At 41.7% G+C, this 27,226-nt stretch overlaps 1 protein-coding gene across 9 annotated transcripts; it reads right to left on the reverse strand.

The window, feature by feature from the left end:
• Positions 1-11,548: 11,548 nt before the first annotated feature.
• Positions 11,549-25,546, reverse strand: LOC113020275 (amine sulfotransferase-like). Of its 9 annotated transcripts, none has more exons than XM_080300101.1 (9): positions 25,403-25,479; positions 19,543-19,652; positions 18,520-18,552; positions 15,418-15,566; positions 15,125-15,324; positions 12,688-12,814; positions 12,228-12,322; positions 11,952-12,123; positions 11,549-11,870 (listed from the first exon to the last, which is right to left on the reverse strand). In XM_080300101.1, the coding sequence occupies exons 4-9, from the start codon at positions 15,557-15,559 to the stop codon at positions 11,761-11,763; spliced, it is 846 nt and encodes a 281-aa protein (XP_080156227.1). In that variant the 5' UTR covers positions 15,560-15,566; positions 18,520-18,552; positions 19,543-19,652; positions 25,403-25,479; the 3' UTR covers positions 11,549-11,760. The 9 variants fall into 9 exon arrangements, with proteins under 9 accessions (XP_080156227.1, XP_080156224.1, XP_080156223.1 ...); XM_080300098.1 differs by lacking the exons at positions 18,520-18,552; positions 25,403-25,479 and adding exons at positions 21,906-22,076; positions 22,449-22,544; XM_080300097.1 differs by lacking the exons at positions 18,520-18,552; positions 25,403-25,479 and adding exons at positions 21,906-22,104; positions 22,449-22,478.
• Between the last annotated feature and the right edge of the window lie 1,680 nt (positions 25,547-27,226).

The following is a 27,226-nucleotide window of genomic DNA, read 5'->3' on the forward strand; positions in this document are numbered from 1 at the left end:
CTCCAAACGCCGCCATGGCCAAGACCAAAGAGCTTTCGAAGGACACCAGGAAAAGTATTGTAGACCTGCACCAGACTGGGAAGAGTGAATCTACAATAGGCAAGCAGCTTGGTGTGAAAAAATCAACTGTGGGAGCAATCATCAGAAAATGGAAGACATACAAGACCACTGATAATCTCCCTCGATCTGGGGCTCCACGCAAGATCTCATCCCGTGGGGTCAAAATGATCATGAGAACGGTGAGCAAAGATCCCAGAACCACACGGGGGGACCTGGTGAATGACCTGCAGAGAGCTGGGACCAAAGTAACAAAGGTCACCATCAGTAACACACTACAACGGCAGGGAATCAAATCCCGCAGTGCCAGACGTGTTCCGCTGCTGAAGCCAGTGCATGTCCAGGCCCGTCTGAAGTTTGCCAGAGAGCACATGGATGATACAGCAGAGGATTGGGAGAATGTCATGTGGTCAGATGAAACCAAAGTAGAACTTTTTGGTATAAACTCAACTCGTCGTGTTTGGAGGAAGAAGAATACTGAGTTGCATCCCAAGAACACCATACCTACTGTGAAGCATGGGGGTGGAAACATCATGCTATGGGGCTGTTTTTCTGCCAAGGGGACAGGACGACTGATCCGTGTTAAGGACAGAATGAATGGGGCCATGTCTCGTGAGATTTTGAGCCAAAACCTCCTTCCATCAGTGAGAACTTTGAAGATGAAACGAGGCTGGGTCTTCCAACATGACAATGATCCAAAACACACCGCCCGGGCAACAAAGGAGTGGCTCCGTAAGAAGCATTTGAAAGTCCTGGAGTGGCCTAGCCAGTCTCCAGACCTCAACCCCATAGAAAATCTGTGGCGGGAGTTGAAAGTCCGTGTTGCTCGGCGACAGCCCCAAAACATCACTGCTCTCGAGAAGATCTGCATGGAGGAATGGGCCAAAATACCAGCTACTGTGTGTGCAAACCTGGTAAAGACCTATAGTAAACGTTTGACCTCTGTTATTGCCAACAAAGGTTATGTTACAAAGTATTGAGTTGTATTTTTGTTATTGACCAAATACTTATTTTCCACCCTGATTTACGAATAAATTCTTTACAAATCCTACCATGTGGATTCATGGATTTTTTTTTTCACATTCTGTCTCTCACAGTTGAAGTGTACCTCTGGTGCAAATTACTGACCTCTGTCATCATTTTAGGTGGGGGAACTTGCACAATCGGTGGCTGACTAAATACTTTTTTGCCCCACTGTATATATACAATATAAAACAAACAGGGACTAAAAGAAGCTAAACTTTCATATGGTATGTCTCTGGCAACTTTAACATGATGTCCCAGGGACAACATTTACATCATTGTGAAGTTTGCGGACGACACTACAGTGGTGGGTCTTATCACCAACGGTGATGAGACGGCTTACAGGGAGGAGGTCAGCGCCCTGACCCACTGGTGTCAAGACAACCATCTCACCCTCAACGTCGCAAAGACAAAGGAGTTGATAGTGGACTTCCGGAGGTGCAGAGAAGTACACACCCCCATCACCATCAACGGCGCTGCTGTGGAGAGAGTCAGCAGCTTCCGGTTCCTTGGAGTACATCTGGCTGAGGATCTTACGTGGTCAGTACACACAAACAAAACAGTGAAGAAGGCGCAGCAGCGCCTCTTCTTTCTCAGGAGACTGAAAAGATTCGGCATGAGCCCCCGCATCCTCAGGACCTTCTATCACTGTGCCATTGAGAGCATCCTCACTGGATGCATCACCACCTGGTATGGCAACAGCACCGCCTACAACCGCAAAGCTCTCCAGCGAGTAGTGCGGTGCTCTGAACGGATAATTGGAGGTGAGCTTCCCTCCCTCCAAGACATCTACAGGAAGCGCTGCCTGAGGAAAGCGGGGAGGATCATCAAGGACTCCAGTCACCCCAGCCATAAACTGTTCAGACTGCTTCCATCAGGAAGGAGGTTCTGCAGCATCCGGTCCCGTACCAGCAGACTGAGAGACAGCTTTTTCCATCAGGCCATCAGACTGCTGAACACGTCATAGACACCTCAGCTTCACTACTGGAACTTCAACATTATGCACTCCACACTGTATATAAATGCCACTTGTTTTGCACATATTCAACTCTGTATATTTTATATATTTTATTATTATTATTATTATTATTTTATTTTATTTTTTTTTTTACTATTTAATTTGTAAAAATGTGTATACACACACACACACACACACACACACACACACACACACACACACACACACACACACACGTAGGAAAATATTTAGTATACACATCCAGAAATGCATACACTATTATATATTGTACATATATTTATTAGTTTCAGGTTGGCCATTCTTGTATTTTGCTCGTTTGTGCTGTTGTGTTTGCACATCTCTGTTGCTTGTGGGGCTCGCACACAAGAATTTCACTCGCATGTGCTGTGCCAGTGTGCCTGCACATGTGATGTGACAATAAAAGTGATTTGATTTGATTTGATTTGATTTGATGTCCCTGGGACAACATTTACACGATGTCCCAGGACAAATTTGTAAATTTCTGGATTACTGTTAATCTCCATAGAATCAAGAACTCATGTCCAGTTTCACAGCTATGGACCAGTTATTTATGTTTCCAGGTGATAGTTTGATTCATAGATTTAGCACACAACCATAAGTCTAGGCCTTTTAGTCCAGATTCTCTTCAATTATGTTTGTAAAATGATCAGGGAAGCTACTGCAATTTTGTCTGACATTGTTATGACAGCTATATTCACCTGTACATTTATTATATATCATAATATATTGACGGGAGAGCTATATTCACCTGTACTTTCATAATAAATCATAATACATTGATTAATAAACTCTCTTTTCCAAAGATGAGTGATTCCTCAATCAGATACAGGGCTCGCAAAATCGCTAGCCCGACGTCCTGGGGCTAGCGATTTTTCCAGTTGGGCTACCAAAATCTATCTCTGCCCTGCCCGTCCGGCTATTGTAGGAAAGAAAAATATATGTTAATGCTTTTGCATTCTTTCGGAAATGTAGCTGGGTAATTATGTCATTGGCATCGGTGAGCCACTGTCAATATGTGACATATTGAATTTGCGCTTGTTTTTTTGCTTTCACTTTGCAATCGCGTGAACTGTGTATAGAGAGCGACAGTACTGATTGGTGAGTGATGATAATTTGTGCACCAATTCCTCTGACATTGTCTTATTAATCGTTAGCTTACTACGCAAACATGACAAGTGAAATCTCCCGCAGCTTAAACATGTGAGAGGTTGATCGCGCAGAGAATCGCTGAGCTTATGTGAGTGCGTGTGTAAAAGCAGCAGGATATATATTTCAGTTCTGCTGAGCCAAATAAAACAGGTCAGGGTGAAGAAGTGACAGCCAAAGAAAAGCTTACCACAAAACGGAAAAGTTATGACAAATCAGACTTTTTTATAAGGCAAAAAGAAAGTGCAGCTTTATGGTTTCATGGACAAAATAATTTCTGTGGCAGCGATATGATGAGCTAAATAACCAGGGGTGCACATAAGTGGTCCGCAGGTGCGCATTCGCTGTCAAAATAAAAAACACGCACAAGGGTTAGGGTTAAATTTAAAAACTGTACTTTTGAGTTAAAATATATATTTATAATTTTAATAAATGACAACTTAAAAAGGCATGAACATTTTATTTTGTATCGAATAAATATCGAACCGTGACACCAAAGTATCGAACCGAACCGAACTGTGAATTTTGTGTATCGTTGCACCCCTAATATATATATATATATATATATATATATATATATATATATATATATATATATATATATATATATATATATATATATATATATATATATATATATATATATATATATATATATATGTATATATATATATATGTATATATATATATATATATATATATATATGTATATATATATATGTATATATATATATATATATATATATATATATGTATATATATATATATATATATATATATATATATATGTATATAGCATATATATAGCAGCTGGATAGCGTAGTGGTTAAACTACACGCCTTTGGAACAGAGGATCGCAAGTTCGATTCCTGCCTGGGGCGTCTGTATCCAGTAAGGGTCCTAAGGCTAGACCCCCTATGCTAAGCAAGCCTACCGCAGACATGAGCGAGACAGATAAATATGAAGGCATGCCGGCTCGGACGTCGCCCGGATCAACAAGGTCCGCGTCAGGTGTTGAGGAACCAGGGCACCCTGACGAAAAGTGGGCTACTGGAACAAGAAGGCATCGGTGGGCAAGGGACGAAAACAGGGCGTTGTTGGAATGCTACTACGCAAGTAACCCCGGCGGAAGGGGCTACATGAATAGGATGAGGGACCTATGGATTCTTCGATACCCAACATCCACAATGACGGCGAAACAACTAGTAGCTCAGTGTTCCAACATTCGAAAGAAGGGACTGCTCTCACAGCTAGAGATTGACGAGGTACAACACAAATGCTACGGCAAGGAGGAGTCAGGACGCCAGGTCAGGGGGGAGATATTATCACCCCCACCCGAGATTGGGTACATAGCCCCAAGTGCGATAGGAGAAGGATCGTTGAGTGCGAGAGGAACTGACCTGAAAAATAGGATCATGGCCAAGCTTGAAACCTGGATCCCCCGTAGCCGGTTACCAAGATTACGTGAAGTACCCTCAGAAGGTCTGCTAGATGATGTTAATGCAGCACTACGGGCAATACCTACAACCACGATTACCGACACTAACAAGCTGATCTACAATACGGCAGCAGTGATCAGTGAGATGCTTGGCTACAAGTTGAACAGCCACAAGGGGCAGTACCCTCCATGGAGAAGGAGGCTAGAGGGCAAGATCAAAGTAGCACGGAGGGAGGTTAGCCAACTAACAGAGTTGCAGAAAGGTGCGACAAATAAGGTGCCTAAGAAATACAGCAAGCTGTCCATACCTGAGGCCTTGGAAACTGCCAAGCAAAGACTCACAGCCTTGGCCAGCCGCTTGAGGAGGTACACCAGAGAGATAGAAGGCAGGAGAATAAACCAGCTGTTCTCCACAGAACCAGCAAAGGTGTACTCTCAGTGGCAAGGGAACAATAAGAGAACAGCACCACCAAGGCTGGAGACGGAGCAATACTGGAAGAGCATATGGGAGAAGGATGCAACCCATAACGGCAATGCTCAGTGGCTAGAGGATTTGAGGGCAGACCACAGCGACCTCCCTGAACAGGGTCCAGTAACCATCACAGTGGCAGATATCCAAGAAAGGGTCTCCAGTATGAAGAGTTGGACAGCACCAGGGCCCGACATGGTTCACGCCTACTGGCTGAAGAAGCTGACTGCACTCCACGAGCGTCTGGCAGCACAAATGAACCAGCTGCTAGTTAACGAGAGACACCCGGAATGGCTAACTGAAGGCCGGACGGTCCTGATCCCCAAGGACCCCAAGAAGGGACCGGTCCCCTCCAACTACCGACCAATAACCTGCCTCAGTACTACATGGAAGCTCCTGTCAGGCATCATATCGGCTAAGATGAACAGGCACATGGGTCAATACATGAGCGGGACACAGAAAGGAATTGGCAAGAATACCAGAGGTGCAAAACACCAGCTACTGGTAGACAGAACAATCAGCCGAGACTGCAAGACCAGACTGACCAACCTGTGCACTGCCTGGATTGATTACAAGAAGGCCTATGACTCAATGCCCCACAGCTGGATACTGGAATGCCTAGAATTGTACAAGATCAATGGGACCCTAAGAGCCTTCATCAGGAACTCAATGGGGATGTGGCGTACAACACTAGAGGCCAACTCCAAGCCCATAGCACAAGTTACCATCAAGTGCGGGATCTACCAAGGAGATGCTCTGTCCCCACTGCTGTTCTGCATAGGCCTGAACCCCCTCAGTGAGATCATTAACAAGACTGGCTACGGATACCGACTACGGAACGGAGCAGTTGTCAGCCACCTCCTGTACATGGATGACATCAAGCTGTATGCCAAGAGTGAACGAGACATCGATTCACTGATCCACACTACCAGGCTATACAGCAATGACATTGGAATGTCGTTCGGACTGGAGAAGTGTAGTCGGATGGTAACAAAGAGAGGGAAGGTAGTCAGAACTGAGGGGATTGAACTACCAGAAGGCAACATTGCAGACATAGAGGACAGTTACAAGTACCTGGGGATCCCGCAGGCAAATGGGAACCATGAAGAGGCCGCTAGAAAGGCTGCAACCACCAAGTACCTGCAGAGGGTCAGGCAAGTCCTGAGGAGTCAGCTGAATGGTAAGAACAAGATCCGGGCCATCAACACATACGCCCTGCCCGTGATCAGGTACCCTGCTGGGGTAATAGGCTGGCCAAAGGAGGAGATAGAAGCCACTGACATAAAGACAAGAAAGCTCCTGACCATGCATGGAGGGTTTCACCCCAAGTCCAGCACCCTGAGGCTGTACGCTAAGCGGAAGGAAGGGGGCCGGGGACTGGTGAGTGTCAGCACCACAGTCCAGGATGAGACAAGGAACATCCAAGAATACATTGGGAAGATGGCCCCAACTGACCGAGTGCTCAGTGAATACCTCAGGCAGCAGAAACCCAAGAAAGAGGAGGGAGACGAGGAACCATCATGGAAGGACAGGCCCCTGCACGGTATGTACCACCGGCAGATAGAGGAGGTGGCTGATATCCAGAAATCCTACCAGTGGCTGGACAAAGCTGGACTGAAAGACAGCACAGAGGCACTAATCATGGCAGCACAAGAACAAGCTCTGAGTACAAGATCCATAGAGGCTGGGGTCTATCACACCAGGCAAGACCCCAGGTGCAGGCTGTGTAAAGATGCCCCAGAGACAATCCAGCACATAACAGCAGGGTGCAAGATGCTAGCAGGCAAGGCATACATGGAACGCCATAACCAAGTGGCCGGCATAGTGTACAGGAACATCTGTGCCGAGTATAACCTAGAAGTCCCGAGGTCAAAATGGGAGATGCCCCCAAGGGTGGTGGAGAATGACCGAGCTAAGATCCTGTGGGACTTCCAGATACAGACGGACAAAATGGTGGTGGCTAACCAACCGGACATAGTGGTGGTAGACAAACAGAAGAAGACGGCCGTAGTGATCGATGTAGCGGTTCCGAATGACAGCAATATCAGGAAGAAGGAACACGAGAAGCTGGAGAAATACCAAGGGCTCAGAGAAGAGCTCGAGAGGATGTGGAGGGTGAAGGTAACGGTGGTCCCCGTGGTAATCGGAGCACTAGGTGCGGTGACTCCCAAGCTAGGCGAGTGGCTCCAGCAGATCCCGGGAATAACATCGGAGATCTCTGTCCAGAAGAGCGCAGTCCTGGGAACAGCTAAGATACTGCGCAGGACCCTCAAGCTCCCAGGCCTCTGGTAGAGGACCCGAGCTTGAAGGATAAACCGCCCGCAGGGGCGTGCTGGGTGTTTTTTGTATATATATATGTATATATATATGTATATATATATATGTATATATATATATGTATATATATATGTATATATATATATGTATATATATATATGTATATATATATATATATATATATATATATATATATATATATATATATATATATTAAAAAAAAAACACCCAGCACGCCCCTGCGGGCGGTTTATCCTTCAAGCTCGGGTCCTCTACCAGAGGCCTGGGAGCTTGAGGGTCCTGCGCAGTATCTTAGCTGTTCCCAGGACTGCGCTCTTCTGGACAGAGATCTCCGATGTTGTTCCCGGGATCTGCTGGAGCCACTCACCTAGCTTGGGAGTCACCGCACCTAGTGCTCCGATTACCACGGGGACCACCGTTACCTTCACCCTCCACATCCTCTCGAGCTCTTCTCTGAGCCCTTGGTATTTCTCCAGCTTCTCGTGTTCCTTCTTCCTGATATTGCTGTCATTCGGAACCGCTACATTGATCACTACGGCCGTCTTCTTCTGTTTGTCTACCACCACTATGTCCGGTTGGTTAGCCACCACCATTTTGTCCGTCTGTATCTGGAAGTCCCACAGGATCTTAGCTCGGTCATTCTCCACCACCCTTGGGGGCATCTCCCATTTTGACCTCGGGACTTCCAGGTTATACTCGGCACAGATGTTCCTGTACACTATGCCGGCCACTTGGTTATGGCGTTCCATGTATGCCTTGCCTGCTAGCATCTTGCACCCTGCTGTTATGTGCTGGATTGTCTCTGGGGCATCTTTACACAGCCTGCACCTGGGGTCTTGCCTGGTGTGATAGACCCCAGCCTCTATGGATCTTGTACTCAGAGCTTGTTCTTGTGCTGCCATGATTAGTGCCTCTGTGCTGTCTTTCAGTCCAGCTTTGTCCAGCCACTGGTAGGATTTCTGGATATCAGCCACCTCCTCTATCTGCCGGTGGTACATACCGTGCAGGGGCCTGTCCTTCCATGACGGTTCCTCGTCTCCCTCCTCTTTCTTGGGTTTCTGCTGCCTGAGGTATTCACTGAGCACTCGGTCAGTTGGGGCCATCTTCCCAATGTATTCTTGGATGTTCCTTGTCTCATCCTGGACTGTGGTGCTGACACTCACCAGTCCCCGGCCCCCTTCCTTCCGCTTAGCGTACAGCCTCAGGGTGCTGGACTTGGGGTGAAACCCTCCATGCATGGTAAGGAGCTTTCTTGTCTTTATGTCAGTGGCTTCTATCTCCTCCTTTGGCCAGCCTATTACCCCAGCAGGGTACCTGATCACGGGCAGGGCGTACGTGTTGATGGCCCAGATCTTGTTCTTACCATTCAGCTGACTCCTCAGGACTTGCCTGACACTCTGCAGGTACTTGGTGGTTGCAGCTTTTCTAGCGGCCTCTTCATATATATATATATATATATATATATATACATGGGAACCATGGAACACCACAACCAAGTGGCCGGCATAGTGTACAGGAACATCTGTGCCGAGTATAATCTGGAAGTCCCGAGGTCAAAATGGGAGATGCCCCCAAGGGTGGTGGAGAATGACCGAGCTAAGATCCTGTGGGACTTCCAGATACAGACGGACAAAATGGTGGTGGCTAACCAACCGGACATAGTGGTGGTAGACAAACAGAAGAAGACGGCCGTAGTGATCGATGTAGAGGTTCCGAATGACAGCAATATCAGGAAGAAGGAACACGAGAAGCTGGAGAAATACCAAGGGCTCAGAGAAGAGCTCGAGAGGATGTGGAGGGTGAAGGTAACGGTGGTCCCCGTGGTAATCGGAGCACTAGGTGCGGTGACTCCCAAGCTAGGCGAGTGGCTCCAACAGATCCCGGGAATAACATCAGAGATCTCTGTCCAGAAGAGCGCAGTCCTGGGAACAGCTAAGATACTGCGCAGGACCCTCAAGCTCCCAGGCCTCTGGTAGAGGACCCGAGCTTGAAGGATAAACCGCCCGCAGGGGCGTGCTGGGTGTTTATATATATACATATATATATATACATATATATATATATATATACACACACACACACACACACACACACACACACATATATATATATATATATATATATATATATATATATATATATATATATATATATATATATATATATCATTCTTAGTTCCTTAACTGTGCACTACAAGGTGACCAGATCTTGCAGACTTTAGAAACCTGTTAGGTTTGTATGCAGTAAATAGGCCATTTAATTATTCCTAACCAGGCATATAATGTAAAGTCATTTCTGCATCTTTTATATACATTCTGGAAAAAGTACATTGTACAATATCTAGGACCGTTGTTGATTTCAATAAAATATTGTTGCATGTCAGCAGGGGTGGTCCTAGCCTGTTTGGTGCCCTGGGCGAACACGCCAACAAACTAAGGCTGTCAACGATCACGATTAACGCAATTAAAATTTTTAACGCAATCAACAAACTTTGGACAAATTGCCCGAAATGCGTCACTTTACAAACGGTGCCCCATAAGTAGGCATGATTAATGGGCAAAAGAGTGTATGTTCTGATGTTTTTGTTGATCTAGTGTTTTAGAAACTCGTCCAAGTCTAAAACCACACAAAAGATACTGTCAAACTGTCCCATGGCCAGGGGTGGATCTAGAGAACTTTTATGAGGGTGGCTTGGAAATCAAATTGGGTGGCAAAATCAAAGCCTTTGTTTTTAAGCATATATGCTGGTGTTACAAATGGTTAAAATGATTCAAATGCAGTAAGTATACAATGTTTCATACATATATAGTCTATAACTTAATTATTTTCTGTAACCCACATAATTAAACATTTCAGTTACATAAAATATGTGAATTTAGATTTTATGTACTGTATAGCCTGTATAATAAATAAATATGTAACCCAATAAGTATAAATTCCAGAAAGCTACACAACATGTGTGTGTGTGTGTGTGGGGGGGGTGTTACAAACACAAGTCTTAAACAACAAACAACTTAAGTTTCACACCTTTTTGTTAGAAAAAATCAAATTGCTACATGCTTAAATTTACACAAAATGTCAGAATCCTGCACTGTTATGAACTAAAATTTAAACCTAAGTTTTAAATGTTTTGTTGGGTTAACCCTATGGGGTCCAAAATACAATTGGCCATTTCTGACTACTTTTGATGTTACATTTGTATTTCACCTTTAAATTATTTTATTTATTTATTTTTATCTTGCCTCGCTTGGTATCATTCTTTTCAGCTTAACCTCACAAATGTAAGTACCATTAAAGAAATAAGATTATTTTATATTATTATTATTATTTTTTAATAGACTATTATCTTGCAATAAATTACGTGTTAAGAACCTGTATTGCACATATTAATTACATGATATCCAGTGGATGCTGTTTGCAGGTCTGAGGTTTGATTCTGTATCAGATTAAATAACGAAAGACTGTCTTCATGGCAAAAGTACATTTATGTCATGGTCCTGCGACCATGACTCAGTGACTTTGTGTTTGTGTTCTTTATTGTTATTATTCTCTTTATTATTCATGGGCTGTTTTGGGATGGTTTGTGTTTTGGGATTTTAGATACTGGGTTCTGGGTTTGTGCTCCCTCTATTGGTCCCTGGTGTTAGTGTTCCCCTGTCTCGTCAGGTTAATCGGGTCCAGCTGTGTCTCCCACCTGTGTGTAATTTCCCAGTGTCTCTCTGTGAACTTATGGTGTGTGTTACCTCTGTTCCTCGTCGCGTTGTCTGTGTTCATACCCTGTGAAATTCCCTGCGTGCTCTCCCTGCTGTTTCTCACTTCGATGTTCAGGTTTGCTACTCCTTGGCTTAGTTTCTCCCAGTTTAGTTCATCCTTAGTTCTGTTTGCCATCTCCACTTTATGTTTGGTATTGTTAATAAATCACCCTCACGTCTGAATAAGTGCTGCATTTGAGTCCTCCTTTCCACCCTTCACACGGCCGCTGACCCGAGCCGTGACAATTTATGTAAAAACATTTCTTATATTTGAAGGTCAAGGCTACTTTCAAAAGCAATGTAATTCAAAAACACAATTAATAGTTAGTGACTATTCAGACATTATGAGAATCCAAAGCACCGTGTACTGACTGATAAACATTTTATTAATGAACGTTGTTGATTTCTGGAATCATGATCTACATGACATGAATCCATCTTGGGTGAACAAACATTAATCTTTTGTTGATGTTTTTTTTTATTATTTAAATAGCAGAAAAACACATTTTTATGGTTTTCTGATTAATGCACTTAATGATCAATGCTTTAAAAACTCCTGGGAGACGGGTTTCTCTGCTTATTCCCAGATGAACTTTAAAGGCAAATCACCAAGTTTCTCCCGAAGGACTTGATCCACTCTTTCACTCTGTGCAACAGTCAGTGTGTTCTTCCAGTCTCCAATCTGACCTGTAATGAAGAGAAAAGCACAAAACCTGATACCCTGAAGTCACATTTACCTGCACAGCAGCTGCAGGTCTGTTATGCTACCTTTGCGCAGGAATATTCCACTGAACTGCTCTGGCGGAAGATGCTGATAATTTGCTTTCGAGTCATTCTTCATGTTCTGAAATGTAGCTTTTTCCACAACTTGACTGATAGCAGCTTCAGTCAGGTTTTTCCCTAAGAAGTTGCAGATCTTCTTCACTGATCCTTTCAGGTCCTGAAAGAAAAGCAGGAACACAACAGAAAAAGAACCTTAAACTCTGCCAGATATTTTATTTGAGTTTCCTTAGGAACAACAAAAAATGCGAAGAAACATCTTACCAAAATCATTTCCTCGTAGGTCAGGAAGAGGATGTTGTACTGGTCTCTGTTTAAATACCACTCCCTGACGTGGTCAAACCAGGATGACGCAAAAACTGTGTAGTGGCATAATGCATCCAGTCATTTGGCATTGTCATTTAATTGAGTTCACATACAACCCTCATGTCAGAGGAGGAGCTCAAGTGTAAGCTCTGTAGTTACCTACAGCATGACTGCAGGCATGATCAGTCCCCCATGCTAATCATGCAGTGGTAATGTGCCTCCGAATGTAGTACAGATTTTGTCAATGTGCTCAATCCGCACATGACACACACACACACACACACACAAAACTGGAGTCGGTGCTAAATACTAGCACAGCACCACAAAATCACTGGGTACTAAAGCGCAGGCCCTCTAACAGAGGGTCCACACATAATGATGAATCAATTACTGATTACTATAAAGTGAGGAAACTTACCGTTTCCTGTTATGTACCACTCAAAAAACTGGTCAAAGCTCTCGGGAGTTTCCAGGTCTGCCAGGGCTTTGCTGAAGTGATAAAAAGACACCATGTTGTCCTTTGGATTCCTCATCAAATACACGATCTGATATATATTTTAAAAAAAATTCAGAATATTAACAGTTAGTTACTTAAATGTAAAAATTATAAAAGTCAATAGTTTAAAAAAAAACAATTTAAAATTTAGGGTCAAAATTTGATTTCAAATAATATCTTTTAAAATATGTTTTAAAGCCTGTACATTTTTATAGCTCTTTTTCTCCTATTTCTACTTGATTTGATGAACCTCTTAGGCTACGTTCACACTGCAGGTCTTAGTGCACAATTCCAATTTTTTGATCAAATCTGATTTTTGTGTCTGCTTGTTCACACTACAAATAAAATGTGACAGCAAATGCGCTCTAGTGTGAACCCTCAAAGGGGCCTGCATGCGCAAAAGAAGACATCACACACAACACGCTCTGTTTAGACCCAGACCAAACAGTATTGTTTGACAGATGGTCCTTAATATAAAGACTTGTTTCGGACTTTACGTTTCCCAATTTTGCTTTAAGTTATAAAGTTATTTTGTTATTTACAAATGGCCTAATAATGATCCTTATTGCTGTTTTAGAGAGGAGCAATGCTTCAAAGGATAGGGATAGTTGCAGATTTCTGTCAGAATCTGCAGATTATACAGTACAAATAAAATGTTCACGTTTCTCCAACGTTGTATTCCCAAAAGTTTCACTGGATGGCCAGGAAGCGTTCACAATGTCTTCTTGGGCGCTGATAATTGGCATCTGTCTTGTGTCAGTGACGTAAAAGACGGATTTAATGCGACATGACCATTCAAACAACAGTCGCTTTCTAAAACATCAGATATGTATCGGATTCAGTACCACATACGAAAGTAACTTAGGTCGGATTTGAAAATGTCGGACTTCTGCTGTTCACACTGTCATACCATGAACGGATATGGGTCGCATAGGGTCAAAAAAGTCGGATTTGATGCGCTTTCGCCTGCAGTGTGAACGTAGCCTTACTCTGCAATGACCTCATTGTACGAAAGGAAAAGGACAAAAAAAATATACTGAAATAAAAACACAGAATTGCCAGTCTTGGTAGACGGAGATTGGTCCGCAGCCCGGCTCACACTGCACCCGACCCCTACGGTGAATCCTGCGGGTGGTGGGCCCGCAGGAAGATGGGCCCATGTCCCTCCCCAGGGCCTGGCTCCAGGGCAGGGCCCAGGTAACCCTATCCCGGGCAGGGTGAACTGCTCCCTCTCTGGTTTTTTCATAGGGGACTTCTGAATCGCTCTTTGTCTGGTCCCTCACCCAGAACCAATTTGCCATGGGAGACCCTACCAGGGATAGCCCTGGGATCCTTGGGACACACAAACCCCTCCACCACCGGAAGCCCACCACCGGAAGCCCACCACCATGGGGCGATCGTGGCTCAAGAGTTGAGAGTTGGGAGTTCGCCTTGTAATCGGAAGGTTGCCAGTTCGAGTCCCGGCCCGGACAGTCTCGGTCGTTGTGTCCTTGGGCAAGACCTACTGCCTACTGGTGTTGGCCAGAAGGGCCGATGGTGCGATATGGCAGCCTCGCTTCTGTCAGTCTGCTGTGGGTACAACTTTAGCTTGCCTCCACCAGTGTGTGAGAGTGTGTGTGTGAATGGGTGGATGACTGAGTGTGTAAAGCACTTTGGTCCCCTAGGGGGGACTAGTAAAAGCGCTATACAAATGCAGGCCATTTACCATTTACCACGATAAGGTGGCGATTCGCGGGCATGTCGCACCGGGAGGAGGCCCCGGGGTAGACCCAGGACACGCTGGAGAGATTATATCTCTCGGCCTTGGTTTTCCCCCGGACAAGCTAGAGGAAATGGCTGGGGAGAGGGAGGTCTGGGCTTCTCTGCTTGTTCTGCTGCCCTCGCGACCCGGACCCCGGATAAGCAGAAGAAAATGGACGGATGGAAAAACACAGAATTATTTAAAATAAAACAAATGCTAGTGCTAGCTTTTTGGACCTGGAACCACGTGTTTGTGCAGAAGTCTATGATAAAAATGACCCTCAGATTCCTTGATTTATGATCCCATTACAAAATTGTGTTAGAGGCTCATTGTTTTAAGTCTCACTTGCTTGGGGCACCCTATACACTGTCAAATAAACAACATTTGTTTTGAAAATAATTAAAGATCAACCACTCTATTTTCATTTGCTAGGATTTGCTGGTTTGTAAAAGCTACCAAGTGTCAAAGTGCAAGTCCCAAAAAACTGGACTTCAGTGACCAATAGGTAACATCACAAAAATGTAATTAAACTTAGCAAGTACAAATCTAATTTAATTTGCTCTATTTTTGCAAAAAAAAAAAAAACAGAAGAAAATTGAGCTTCTATAAGGTACTGACTTTTGGCTTCTTCTCCTTCACTCCTGGAGGCATGATGTGTTCAGGGAGATGCGAGGCGAAGAGTCGTGGAGAGGGAAGAAGAGTGTATTCAGCCATCTTGTACTCCAGCCACGGCATCCTCTCCATGTTGTTTGAATATTTAGTCTGATTCCCATCCAGTTCGTGGATGGAAATGATGATCTGCTGAACCCATACAGTGCCTGATGTGGGGAAAGACATTAGAGGTGATCAGTGGATCAGTCTGGCTAGCACAAAACAGCAAATATAAATAATGTATGAAATTTTTCACCAACCTGATTTTGGATAAGTGACAAGGAAGACATCACTGTCTTTTATTTCAAAACTCTCAAGAGAGTCTATGTACTCTGGAGTTGTAAGACTGACCACAAAATTGTAGTTTTTATGCTTGAAAACACGGTCTCTGATCTGCTCCATACTGGTTCTACATAAGACAGATAAAAAAATATACACAGGAACGAAAAATCTGTGAGTCACATGGTGTTTGTTGATGCTGGGTGAGCAGTGTTGGGGAGTAAGGGAATACTCTGATTTTGATTGCTGGAAACCCAGACAAAACGTGCAATAAGAAGCTCTAATGTAAGCGTCCTGTTAATGTTGGTGGCGTCAGTTACACAATGGACCCAGAGCCAGAATAACAGGGCCAGCAGTGAACGGGCATGAATGGTTTTCTTACTTGGAAACTAAAACACCACTTCATAAAAAGAAAGGGATGGGCGAAACCTCAGTATCTTTGATGTATTATTGCTGTGTGATTTTTATTACAATTACTGAATGCTACTCGCCACCAAGCTAACATTGTTAGCTGGCGTTAGCTGGCGTTAGTTCATAGACTGCAGACTGTTAGGCCATTTCTAAATACTCAAGTACGCCAGTCCTTGTGTTCTTGCTAGTCCAGACTTCATAAGTTTACACGGGAGTCCTCCCGAGAATGCAGTGCGATCGTTCTACAGCAGTGTACTTGATGGCATCACACCTCCAGAGTTTTTACTGCCATCCTCTCTTAATTTAACTGTGGTTAATATTTGCAATGGAAATTATACATGACAAAAAAATTACACATGATGTAGTAGATTTCTTTAAGAAAAAAAAGATAATTTAAAAAAAGAAGCACTTTGGCAAAATTCGCTTTTACGTATCATCTGTTTCATAATGTCTGATAACCTTCATTCAGTTGAGCACAATCCCTCCATGACAGAAACACAAGCTTAACCTCTCTGAATAAACATAGTGCACATGTACGCCTGAATATAAATTAGAATATAACCTGATCATTTTTGATCAGATTATCTCCACATTGTAACATACTGTTTTTAGACTTGATGGATAGCATTAGCAACCTGCTAGCTGCAAATAATCATGTGCAGTTCCACATGATTATCAACAGAGAAAAAGAAAACATATTACTGATACAGAAATAGTTTTCTATATGAGGTCACTGCAAAAAGTGGAGCCTTGCCTAATGTGTCCACCATACTGTTACTCGTTTTACATTAAGATTTTGAAAAAATCTAGTTAGCCTTCAGTAATAGTAAAAAAAAATCACATAGCAATAGTACATTCATGTAGTTGTAAAAAACATAACGATAAATCAAATCAAATCACTTTTATTGTCACATCACAAGTGCAGGTACACTGGTACAGTACATGCAAGTGAAATTCTTGTGTGCGAGCTTCACAAGCAACAGAGGTGTGCAAAAAATACAATAACATAAAACAAGTAAAATATAAGAATGGCTAAATCTGAGAGTAATAAATATATGTACAATATAAGAGTGTATGCATTACTGGATGTGTATACTAAATATGTTTTTCTACGTGTGTGTGTGTGTTTATGTGTGTGTGTATACATATTTTACAAATTAAATAGAGTAAACAATAAATAAAATATCTAAAATATACAGAGGTTGGTAGTTGGATATTGTGTAAAACAAGTGGCATTTATATACAGTGTGGAGTGCATAATGTTGAAGTTCCTGGCCTGGTGGAAAAAGCTGTCAGTAGTAATATAATGGCACTTTTTTTTGCTCAGGACCTTCTTGCTGTGCGGCCACAGTGCTAACCACCGTGCCACCATGCTGCCAAATAACAGGTATCCCTTTAGAAATAAACAGTGATACTTCTAAAAACCGTGTATTCCCACACAGCATTTAATTTAACTAGTTTAGGAAGATTTCACTTTTTCTAATAGTTTCACAGGCTAATAGTTTTTAAACAGAATACCACAAACAACATGTATCCCTTTAGAAATAAACTGTGATACTTCTAAAAGCACATATTCACACCTAGCCACACTAGCACTGTATCAACCCCCAATGTTCCTTTAATGCAACTAGCCCTATAATTATCTACTAGTCACAAATACACTGCAACAGTAAGACTTGTTGATTACACATAGATGAGTTAACTACTTTAGGAGCATTTTACTTTTTTCTTTAGCGCTCCGAAAAGACACAGAGGCTAATAGCTTTAAATAGAGCACCACAAACAACAGGTATTCCTTTAGAAATAAACTTTTCTTGTGTTACTTCTAAAAACTACAGATTCTTAACTCTGCAACAGTTAGACAGAGGGGGTTACAGTTAGGCCCCCAACAGTCAGCAAAAGAAGTCATGAAACAATAAAAGAGGCTCCCTTATCAAGAGCATCCCAGCACTCTCACATCCCAACTGTAGTTCCCTTACAAACAGTTCCATTATCTTATCTTATCATGTCAGAGGTCAACTGAAACCATGACCAACCCCCGGGGGGTAATGACACCTCCTAGTGGTCTGGTCTAACCCTTATACATATAAAGACTCTTTCATCATTTGGAACATCAACAGAGTGACCTAAGGAACACAGACACCTCTAACTAAGGAGTGCATGATGACGTCGGTATCAACCATCACGAACAGCTGGAACATCATCCAAGCCACAGCCGCTCTAGGTACGTCTACAGGTGTATGCACCCGATGCACTCATCGTAAAAAGCAATGCTTGCAACCCATCACCTGGTGATGTTGGCGCTAAACGCCTTTCTACAGGAAACATGCTACGGATGTCGAACAGCTCATCCCAGTCAGGTGCAACACTGCTGTTTGCTCGAACTGCCCGAATATTACTTTGACACCTACTACGACGATGTGATGCTGAGGCTCAAGACATTCCGATTCATCCCCACCATATGCCTGTTTGTACGCGCATACACAAACGATGGGACTAAAACACAATTCAGCAGGATTGCAGAACACACCATGACTGAACTGAGATCATCACAACATATAGTATGTGCAATTAACGACAATATTGCACAGCTGATAGAAGCAAGTCATTATGCCCGTTGTGTTAAACCAGCCATGCTTCGCATGATTGGTAACTACTGGGTTGGGAGATACCTGGTTTAATGTATGCTGTTCAGTATTCATTGTCTGTGTGAATGAAATAAAAAGACATGTTAACACCAACATCTTAGTCATTTTTGCTTATACGACTTTGCTTATACAATACAGAAAAGCAACAATACAGCTTGTTTCTCTGCTCCAAGACATCAGAGGGCCTTTCACACGGTAAGCATGTCTGTTATACCCAGTGCATAAATGTCTGTATGTCGGCGCTGATTATTCAAACCCTGTTTAAAATGTGATACATATGTTGTCCAAAAACAATTCCTCTAAATTTGCAAAGTTACTGATTTAAAAATATATTTTCGAATTTTTAGTTGCATGTCAAACATATGATAGACTCTTGAGCATGTTTATATAGCTACATTCACAATGGTATAACCATGCTAAATAAAAGATGCCCAAGCACCAATGCACTCTAATGCAAGCCTCTAAACTGTATGTTGATAAGTGCATGAAGTGTACCTCTACCTCTATAGCTGAAAACAGTTTGTATCTGCACTCTGAAGGTCTGCTGAATTGTTTTTAATATGGCACTTTTTTATGAACTGCAGATGATGAAATCCTCTTTATTGGAGATAGTGTCCTTAAGCTACTGTTGCTCATACTTACTGAGTTCCCTAGCTACCTCCTTACTATGTCAGTAAACGTTTTGAAAAGGAAAGTGTTGTAGATTTAAAGAAACAACCTAATTGAAGCAAAGGCAAAAAATTGGAATGAATTTTATGTGACCACTCATATTAAAGTCAACAACAAGTGAAAATCCAAAAACGGCTCCAATCCTTTATATTAATGATCTCCCCCTCTCTCTGTGTGTGTGTGTGTGTGTGTGCCCTCACAGAAGGAAGTTCACAGCAGGAGCTTTTCTCAAACGCATTACCAATCAGTTTTTTTACAAGAAGTGTAGTTCATACAACAATAAATGGTAAATGGCCTGTATTTATATAGTGCTTTTACTAGTCCCTAAGGATCCCAAAGCGCTTGATCCATCACAGCTGATTTAAATGGATAAATTACCTTCTCAACATGTCTTGAAGTTCTCCAGAGGCCTGGTAATGAACTAATCATGTGATTCAGGTGTGTTGACCCAGGGTGAGATGCATTTGAAGTGGTTAATCCATTAGGGTCTGGAAAAAATAAACATAAAATCCTGGCAGTGTACATGACTCTAGGTGAGATCTTACCACATAACCGGTCCTCTGTTGATGCAATGCAACTTGTTCTGCTTTCCAAGGACACTGACTTCAAAACTTTTGTCCATAACAAAGTTTTTTCCAGTCTTATTGCAGACCTTAAAGATATGGAAGAGACAGGGGTTCTGGTAGAGGATGGAACCATAATGAAGGCAGCTTTGATAGCCATCTTAGGAGACAATCTGGGCTCCCACTGCATAGGTGGTTTCACTGAGAATTTCAGCTGCAGCAAACATTTTTGCAGATAATGCTTAATTGACAGGGAAAGCTTTATCAATGATCCACTATCACTTGGACAAAAAAGAACAGCTGATAACTATAAAGACAGTGTTGAGGTCCTATCTACAAGTTACCACTTGGTTGTGAATGGAATTAAATTTGACTCTGTGTTTAATTCACTGAAGTCTTTCCATGTGTGCTCTGGGTTACCTCCATGTTTGGGCCATGATTTATTTGAAGGAGTGGTTTCCAGTGACTTGTCGCTTTGTATTGATACCCTTGTGCAAGTGGAAGGGCATTTCACATACAACCAGTTAACAGAGGTGTGGACTCGAGTCACATGACTTGGACTCGAGTCAGACTCGAGTCATTAATTTTATGACTTTAGACTTGACTTGAAAAAATGTTCTAAGACTTGTGACTTGACTTGGACTTTTACACCAATGACTTGGGACTTGAATTGGACTTGAACTGGTTTACTTGAAAAGACTTGATATTTCACCCCAAATATTTCACCCCAAATATAAAATTTAACATGCATATTATATAGAGATTGAAAATGTGACGTCATTCACGGGTAGAACCGCAAAGGATTCTGGGAACTCGTGGCAAGCGGTACTAGCGCACGCAGGCTTTCAATTAAAATCAGTCACACAGCGATAAAAAGAAACACAAAAATGTCAAGAAGCTGTTGTATTATTAACTGCAATAGCCGGTCGCATGACAGCCACGGGAAGCCGACGGGTAAAGAGATCGGTTGTTATCGGATTACGACGTTTAAGAGAAATTGTTCGAGCCATGTTTCCGAAGTAACAAAGAGGCGACTGGATTGCAGCCATTCAAAGATCAAATATAACGTCCTAGAACACTCCAGCTCACAGGTTAGTCTGCTCCAAGCATTTACACAAAGGTCAGTCTGCTGTTGTAGTTAATGCGTCATTTTTCTTAACATAATTGGTGATATAGGTTACAAGCAAGTCTGGCGCTGAACAGAAATTGTCGCGCTATGCTCCTTTATTTATTGTGCATAAATAGTGAATTGTCCTGACACAATATTGCGTTTCGCTTCTGTTATTATGGTACACTGACAAAAACACATACTTTTATTCACAGGATAAAACAGTTGTTTTGTATCACTAATTGCCCAGTACGATTACAGCATACAGTATTATTGTCACTGCTACATTTCTGTGATGCTACCAGAAATTATTTCCACTACTAATTAATTACCGTTGAGCTCAAAGGTTATATTAATAAACGGTTAACGAATGTGTATTTATGAAGACGATTTGTGAGACTGGTAAACTTATGATATGTACGATGGTCTTTCGTTCTACACGGTGCATTTCAAGGTCCTGCACCCATCCGTCGGTAAACTGTACCTGGGCTTGTTGCAGTGACCGGAAGTTACTAAACTTCATGAGTGTATGCACTCACTCCAAGAACCGTATAATTATAAATATGCATATAAATATGCTAAGATGAGATAGCTGACTTCATCTAACTAGCAAATGTTTTCCAGGCTACGTTGGTGATACAGTTTTTTTTAATGTGTATGATATTTTTGTCATGCGATTTTAAAGCTGGTCCTACAACCGCATCCAAGAATAACATGCAGCGTATCTCAGAACTGTCGGTGAAAATTATTCTTGGAGCTAGGTTTAATTGAGCTGCATTTTAAAGAGGTGCAATTTCACAATTTGTGTATATTTTCTAAGTTCACTATTTTGTATGTGTTGAGAAAAACACAGATTTTAAAATTACATGGTCTAATATTTACATTTAGCATAACTGCAACATGCTTTTTTCGTTTGTTTTTTTTAAAGACTCGAAAGGACTTGAAATTCAAAGTTTCAGACTTGTGACTTGACTCGGACTTTTACACCAGTGACTTGAGACTCGACTCTGACTTGCCTGACATTACTTGAGACTTGACTTGAGACTTGAGGATAAAGACTTGAGACTTACTTGAGACTTGCAAAACAATGACTTGGTCCCACCTCTGCCAGTTAAACAGAGCAATTGTACAGTTCAAACACGTAGGAAGTGATGCTTTAAGTAAGCCATGTGGGGTGAAAACAGGGCAGAGGCTGGGGGAGTTCAGCAGCACAGAACTGGTGTCTTCTGCGACTTCTGCCTCTGTACATTGGTGGAAAGATAAAACATCCTGTGGATAGTGAGGTTTGGTAGTTATGCCTTAAACTTAGAGACATTGTTGATCTTGTATGTTCCCCCAAAATAAGTCACAATGACATTGCCTACCTAAAGATACTGATAGAGGACTATATACATCTGCGACACAGTAGGTTTCCTGACAAAGCTTTAAAAGCTAAACATCACTATTTGTTACATTATGCAGAGCTTATCCTTCACTTTGGACCACTCATTTGTTTGTGGACCCTTAGATTTGAGAGCAAGCACTCATATTTCAAAGCATGTACAAAAACAGTGCACAAGTTTGTCAACTTATGCAAGACTGTGACAGAACGGCATCAGTTACTGCAGTCCTACCTCTCAGTGAGCCAACTGTTTCCACCTACAGTTCAAAGAACTGTCATTCAAGAAGCTGTGGCAAAAGCAGGCTGCACTAATCAGACCACTTTGGATGTGTCAGCAGTTGTCTACAAAGGTACCAAGTATGTCGAAGGCTATGTTTCCATTGTAGATGACACTGATGATGGCTTGGTTTTTGGGAAGATAGCTGTTATACTTGTTAATGATTCTGAATTGTACTTTGTGCTCGAGTTGCATCACTCAGTACTTCTCACTGACCTTGGACTTCACTACTTACACTTTAATTGTCACATGTATTGGCTCACCCTACAAATCAATGAACTCAGTCCACAAAGCAAGATCAGGGTTCAGTGCAGGTCAGTCAAGTTCCTTCACACCACACACGCTCATCCATGTCCTTGTGGACCCTGCTTTGTGCATTGATTTGGTGGTGTGAGCCAGTATTTTGGACAAAGTTTATATAAAGGCAGAAGTGTGGGGCTTGATATTATATTTATTACAATTCAGTTTATTTGTAAGGTGCCAACTTCACATTGTAGGTTTAAGACCCTACAAAAAATAACTAAGAAAACCCAACACTTGAGTATATGTTGTCTGGCATGATATGGATATGACATAATATCGTTATTGTTTGTACAACCATCTGAGAAAATACATGTATTACATAGTTTAGTAAAAACAAGTGCTTCCTCAATGAAAATATGTTTTCAGTTCTTTTCAGTTTTTGACTTTGGAAATGTGTATTTCTGCAGAGGAAAATCAGAACAGAAATGAAAAAGTGGTGTGAAGCACATGAATTATATTTTGTGTGTGTGTGTGTATATATATATGTGTGTGTGTGTGTTTTTATATAAAAATACATATAAATGAATAAATGATACTTTTTTTTTCATACAATACAATTTTTTTTGGAACCCTCCAGTCTCTTACAGTATGTTACTGTTTCCTGAAATTACGGTAAATTACAACCTGCTCAACAGTAAATGACCGCCTGTAGGAACACGGTATCCTCTAACAGAGATGAATATTTTTGGTACTGATGATGCGTGTTAACGGTAAGTTACTGGTAAATATGTTGCAGTTAATTACCTTGCAGTGGGCTTACAGTGACATACCATGAATAAACGGTAGTATACCAATTTCTTAATCACTGTATGATGTTACTTTGTTGACGTAATTTACGACATAACGACATAAAAAAAAAAAAGCTACAGTGCGTTACCATAATTTGTCCAAGAGTATTATACCACAACAGCAAAAAACTGTATCATCCTGCAGAACGGTAAGATATCGTAACACGGCGTCACCGTATGACGCTGGCAACAGTGACGCCAATATGTTACCACAAAGTGGAGACAAAAAGTCTAACACTGTACTATAGGAATCTGTATTTAAAATCAAATCTTATCAGAATTCTTGCTTGAAAATTTGAGTGCTTCATCCAGAATGAAACCTGTATTTAAGACTCAATGCTACTGAACCAACCAGAAAGCCAGTGCCAAAAACAACGCGAGTGCACATTTGCACTGTTTGAATGTGACTCTCAGATTAAGAAATGTGTTAAAATGTGTTACACTAAACACAAGCAGTACAGAAGAAAAGGTTGATCCAATCAAAAATATATTATTGTGAATGTAATATTGTAAATGACGGACATTGAACAACTGGTTTTACAGTTGTTCAATATGGGAATATTTCAGAGAAGTAGAATTTCTCTATCACGCATCTTATGAAGGACTTCATATCACCAATGCAGGCAACTCTACTTGAAATAGAATAATTAGCTATGGCACAGACAGAACTGATAAGATTAAGTCAGCAAACAGTACTATAAGGAGGAAATCATAAACCTAAAAAGAAATTTAACTGGTAAGAAAATCATTCAACAGTCCAAAGCATTCTCATATTGCTGACCTGATCTCAAAGCATATTCACCAAAAAGTCTAGATGCATGCTCAGCCCTTCAGTTAAGGAAATCTCTAAAAAGTTGATTCTCTTCATCAGGACGTAGCATTTTCAAATTTGCATAATGATTGAAATTTCAGTCATTATGCAAAAGTACTGTTCAACAAGTGGAAGCATGCAGTCAGCTTAGACTGAGAAATCACTTGGATGAGTGAAAAAACATTTCCCCCACCAGGAAAGGTTACGTATAGATAAAAAGTCAACTTTTTTGAGATATTCCCCAAGAAGTTGGACACTGGCAAAGGCACTGCACTCACACTTTCAAGCAATTCACCCACTCCAGACTCTTCTCCTATAAATGCTATTTAATAAACACTCATAATTGCAATTATCATAGTCCCATTAGGAGCAATGTTAGACTTTTTTAAATTTATTTACATTAAATTGCAATTAATATGAATTACTGAAATAATTTACTCCAAATACTCCTTGGTCATGCCTCTGCGGTTTATCTGAAATGGTAAAACACTTCCCATTCTCCGAACCACATTCTCAGTGTCCTAAGCTTTTTTAATAAATCAGTCTTTTTGCAAAACATTGAACAGTTTTAACAGCACCTGTAACCGGAAGGTCGCCGGTTCGATCTTGGACAAGACACTTTACCCTACCGCCTACTGGTGTTGGCCAGAGGGGCCGATGGCGCGATATGGCAGCCTCACTTCTGTCAGTCTGAATGAATAGTGGCATTGTAAAGCGCTTTGGGTGCCTTGAAAAGCGCTATATAAATCCAATCCATTATTATTATTATTATGTTAAACACAATTTAGTAACTCAGAGTAAATCATTAAAACCACTATGACTCACTAAAGCACATGTGTGCAGTGACAGCCAGGTTGAGTCAGAGGTTGATAAACAACAAAGCATCGAAACAGTCTGATAATATATGTAAACAAGTTCTCAAAACAGAAAACTACAAAAAGAAATTCACCTGAACCTGCATTACTTTTAGAACCAGTTTAACAGTAGAAAGGTAAGTGTTGTATTACCTGGGTGTTTGCAGCAAGACCAATAGAGTGAATGACCCCTACACCTCTTATCATCATGCACATGCTCTGAGCCTCCACAATCCTCCACAACATTGCCACAGCATTATTTGCTGAAAAGATAACATGTAGAGTCCAAAGTGCTGTTTTCTCTCTGATATTGTTAGACCTTCAGAGAGTCACAGATCTCCAACTCTGGCCCTGATGAACTGGGAGACTTTACACTCAGCCTACTTCTACAACCACCTCTAGATTACTTGATTCTACTTCATAATTACTTCATTAATTATTTGGAACTAAATATGGTACACTGATAGCAGAGGGAGGGGGCAAGTTTTGAATTAGCTCAAGAAACCGTGTCAAATCTGCTCAATTAACAGTTCGTTGATGGAAAGAAAATGCATTTGCATCATGTATCATGATCAATCAAGTCCGTGCAAGTAGGAACCTCACCAAACAAACAGCAATACAAAATCAGTTCTGACAGCTCATTGCATTTATCTACCGGGAAATGAGACAGGAATTTATCCAGAATACAAAGAGACTGAAATTTTTTCAAATGACCAAACTGTCATCAGGCTCTGGTATTTCATCAATTTCAGAAAATTACGGAAGTGAAGAAACAAACAAGGGTGAACGGTGTCCTTAACACACCGACTAGAATTTTGGTCACTTGCATAATACGGTTTGAGTAAGTTTACATGACAGCGCTGAACCAACTTTTTTCATTTTAGGGTTGAAAGTAATTTAGATCAAAAGTTTCTCATTAAGGACCTGTGAGGGCCTGTAAATGGGGGACGATACAGAGATGCCACAACTGGCAAAAAGGCTGAAACTTGGTCCCCACAACAAAACTGACAATTGGCAATCCCAGCTACAAGCAATGAAAGTCTAAATCCATTTACAAACTCAACCAAGTTTTTTAGGTGGCTCGGAATAAACCCCTTTATTTTTTATTACAGCCAAGGGCCGACGCACACTATGTCAAAACCCAAGCTCATTAGGGCTGAAACCTATGTTTTCTTTCAGCCAAAATCAGCCATGGAAGACCCTCTTCCCAGTCTCTACTAAGCTTTATACAATAGGTACGCTAAAGAGACTTTAGCATCTGGGGAAACCTTTCCAGAGCACCCTGTCTTTGTGCATGGTATCTTGATGACCAATTATGGTTTATGTGCAGGGTTTACAAAACTTCGGCGAACATGTGAGATGAAAAATTTGAACTCTGACCACTCACACCAAAACAAACTGAGTTAGAGCTGTCACCAATGCCTTGCTCGTCACTGACCTCCGTGGATATCCAGCAGGAATTTTGGTACTTTGACACATCACTGCAAGAAGATACTTATTTCCAGATGTTGAGGGCAGCAAAGGACCCACACAGTATAGAACAAGATGTTCAAAAGGTTCCAATATCAGAAGAATAAGTTGTAATGGTGCTAGCTTAATGGTTTGATGAGCTTATGCAAAGGAACAGGGAGGGTGGTAAAACCCCTCCCACTACTGAGGAGGCAGTCACCTGTGTCAGACTCCTTTGAGAAGGGCAGCACACTATACAGGTTCACTATATAGGAGTCATAGTCTCCTGAATCACTCAGAATTTAAACTGGGACTTTATCCCCACTTCCCACCAAGAAAACAAAAACATCCCTAATAAAAGGACTATAGCATCCCAAACAGCAGGAATTAACAAAACATCATCAGGCATTTTGCACATGTAACTCATGTAACAGGTGCAGAGGCTGCAGCCGGTTTAATATAAGATGTAATTCTTGTGGTTTTGGCCTGCAACCTTGGAAATTCTGCCTTCCAGGGACCTTTCATGGT

Source organism: Astatotilapia calliptera, chromosome 4 (genome assembly GCF_964374335.1).
Source record: "Astatotilapia calliptera chromosome 4, fAstCal68.1, whole genome shotgun sequence".
Taxonomy (NCBI): Eukaryota; Metazoa; Chordata; class Actinopteri; order Cichliformes; family Cichlidae; genus Astatotilapia; species Astatotilapia calliptera.

What these genes read in the sequence shown, in the direction of transcription:
- LOC113020275 (XM_080300096.1), bottom strand. An exon ending in TGAAGGAGAAGAAGCCAAAA is followed by an intron (nt 12,815 to 15,124) that starts GTCAGTACCTTA and finishes AATATATATCAG; the next exon opens with ATCGTGTATTTGATGAGGAA. An exon ending in CCTACGAGGAAATGATTTTG is followed by an intron (nt 12,124 to 12,227) that starts GTAAGATGTTTC and finishes CTTTTCTTTCAG; the next exon opens with GACCTGAAAGGATCAGTGAA.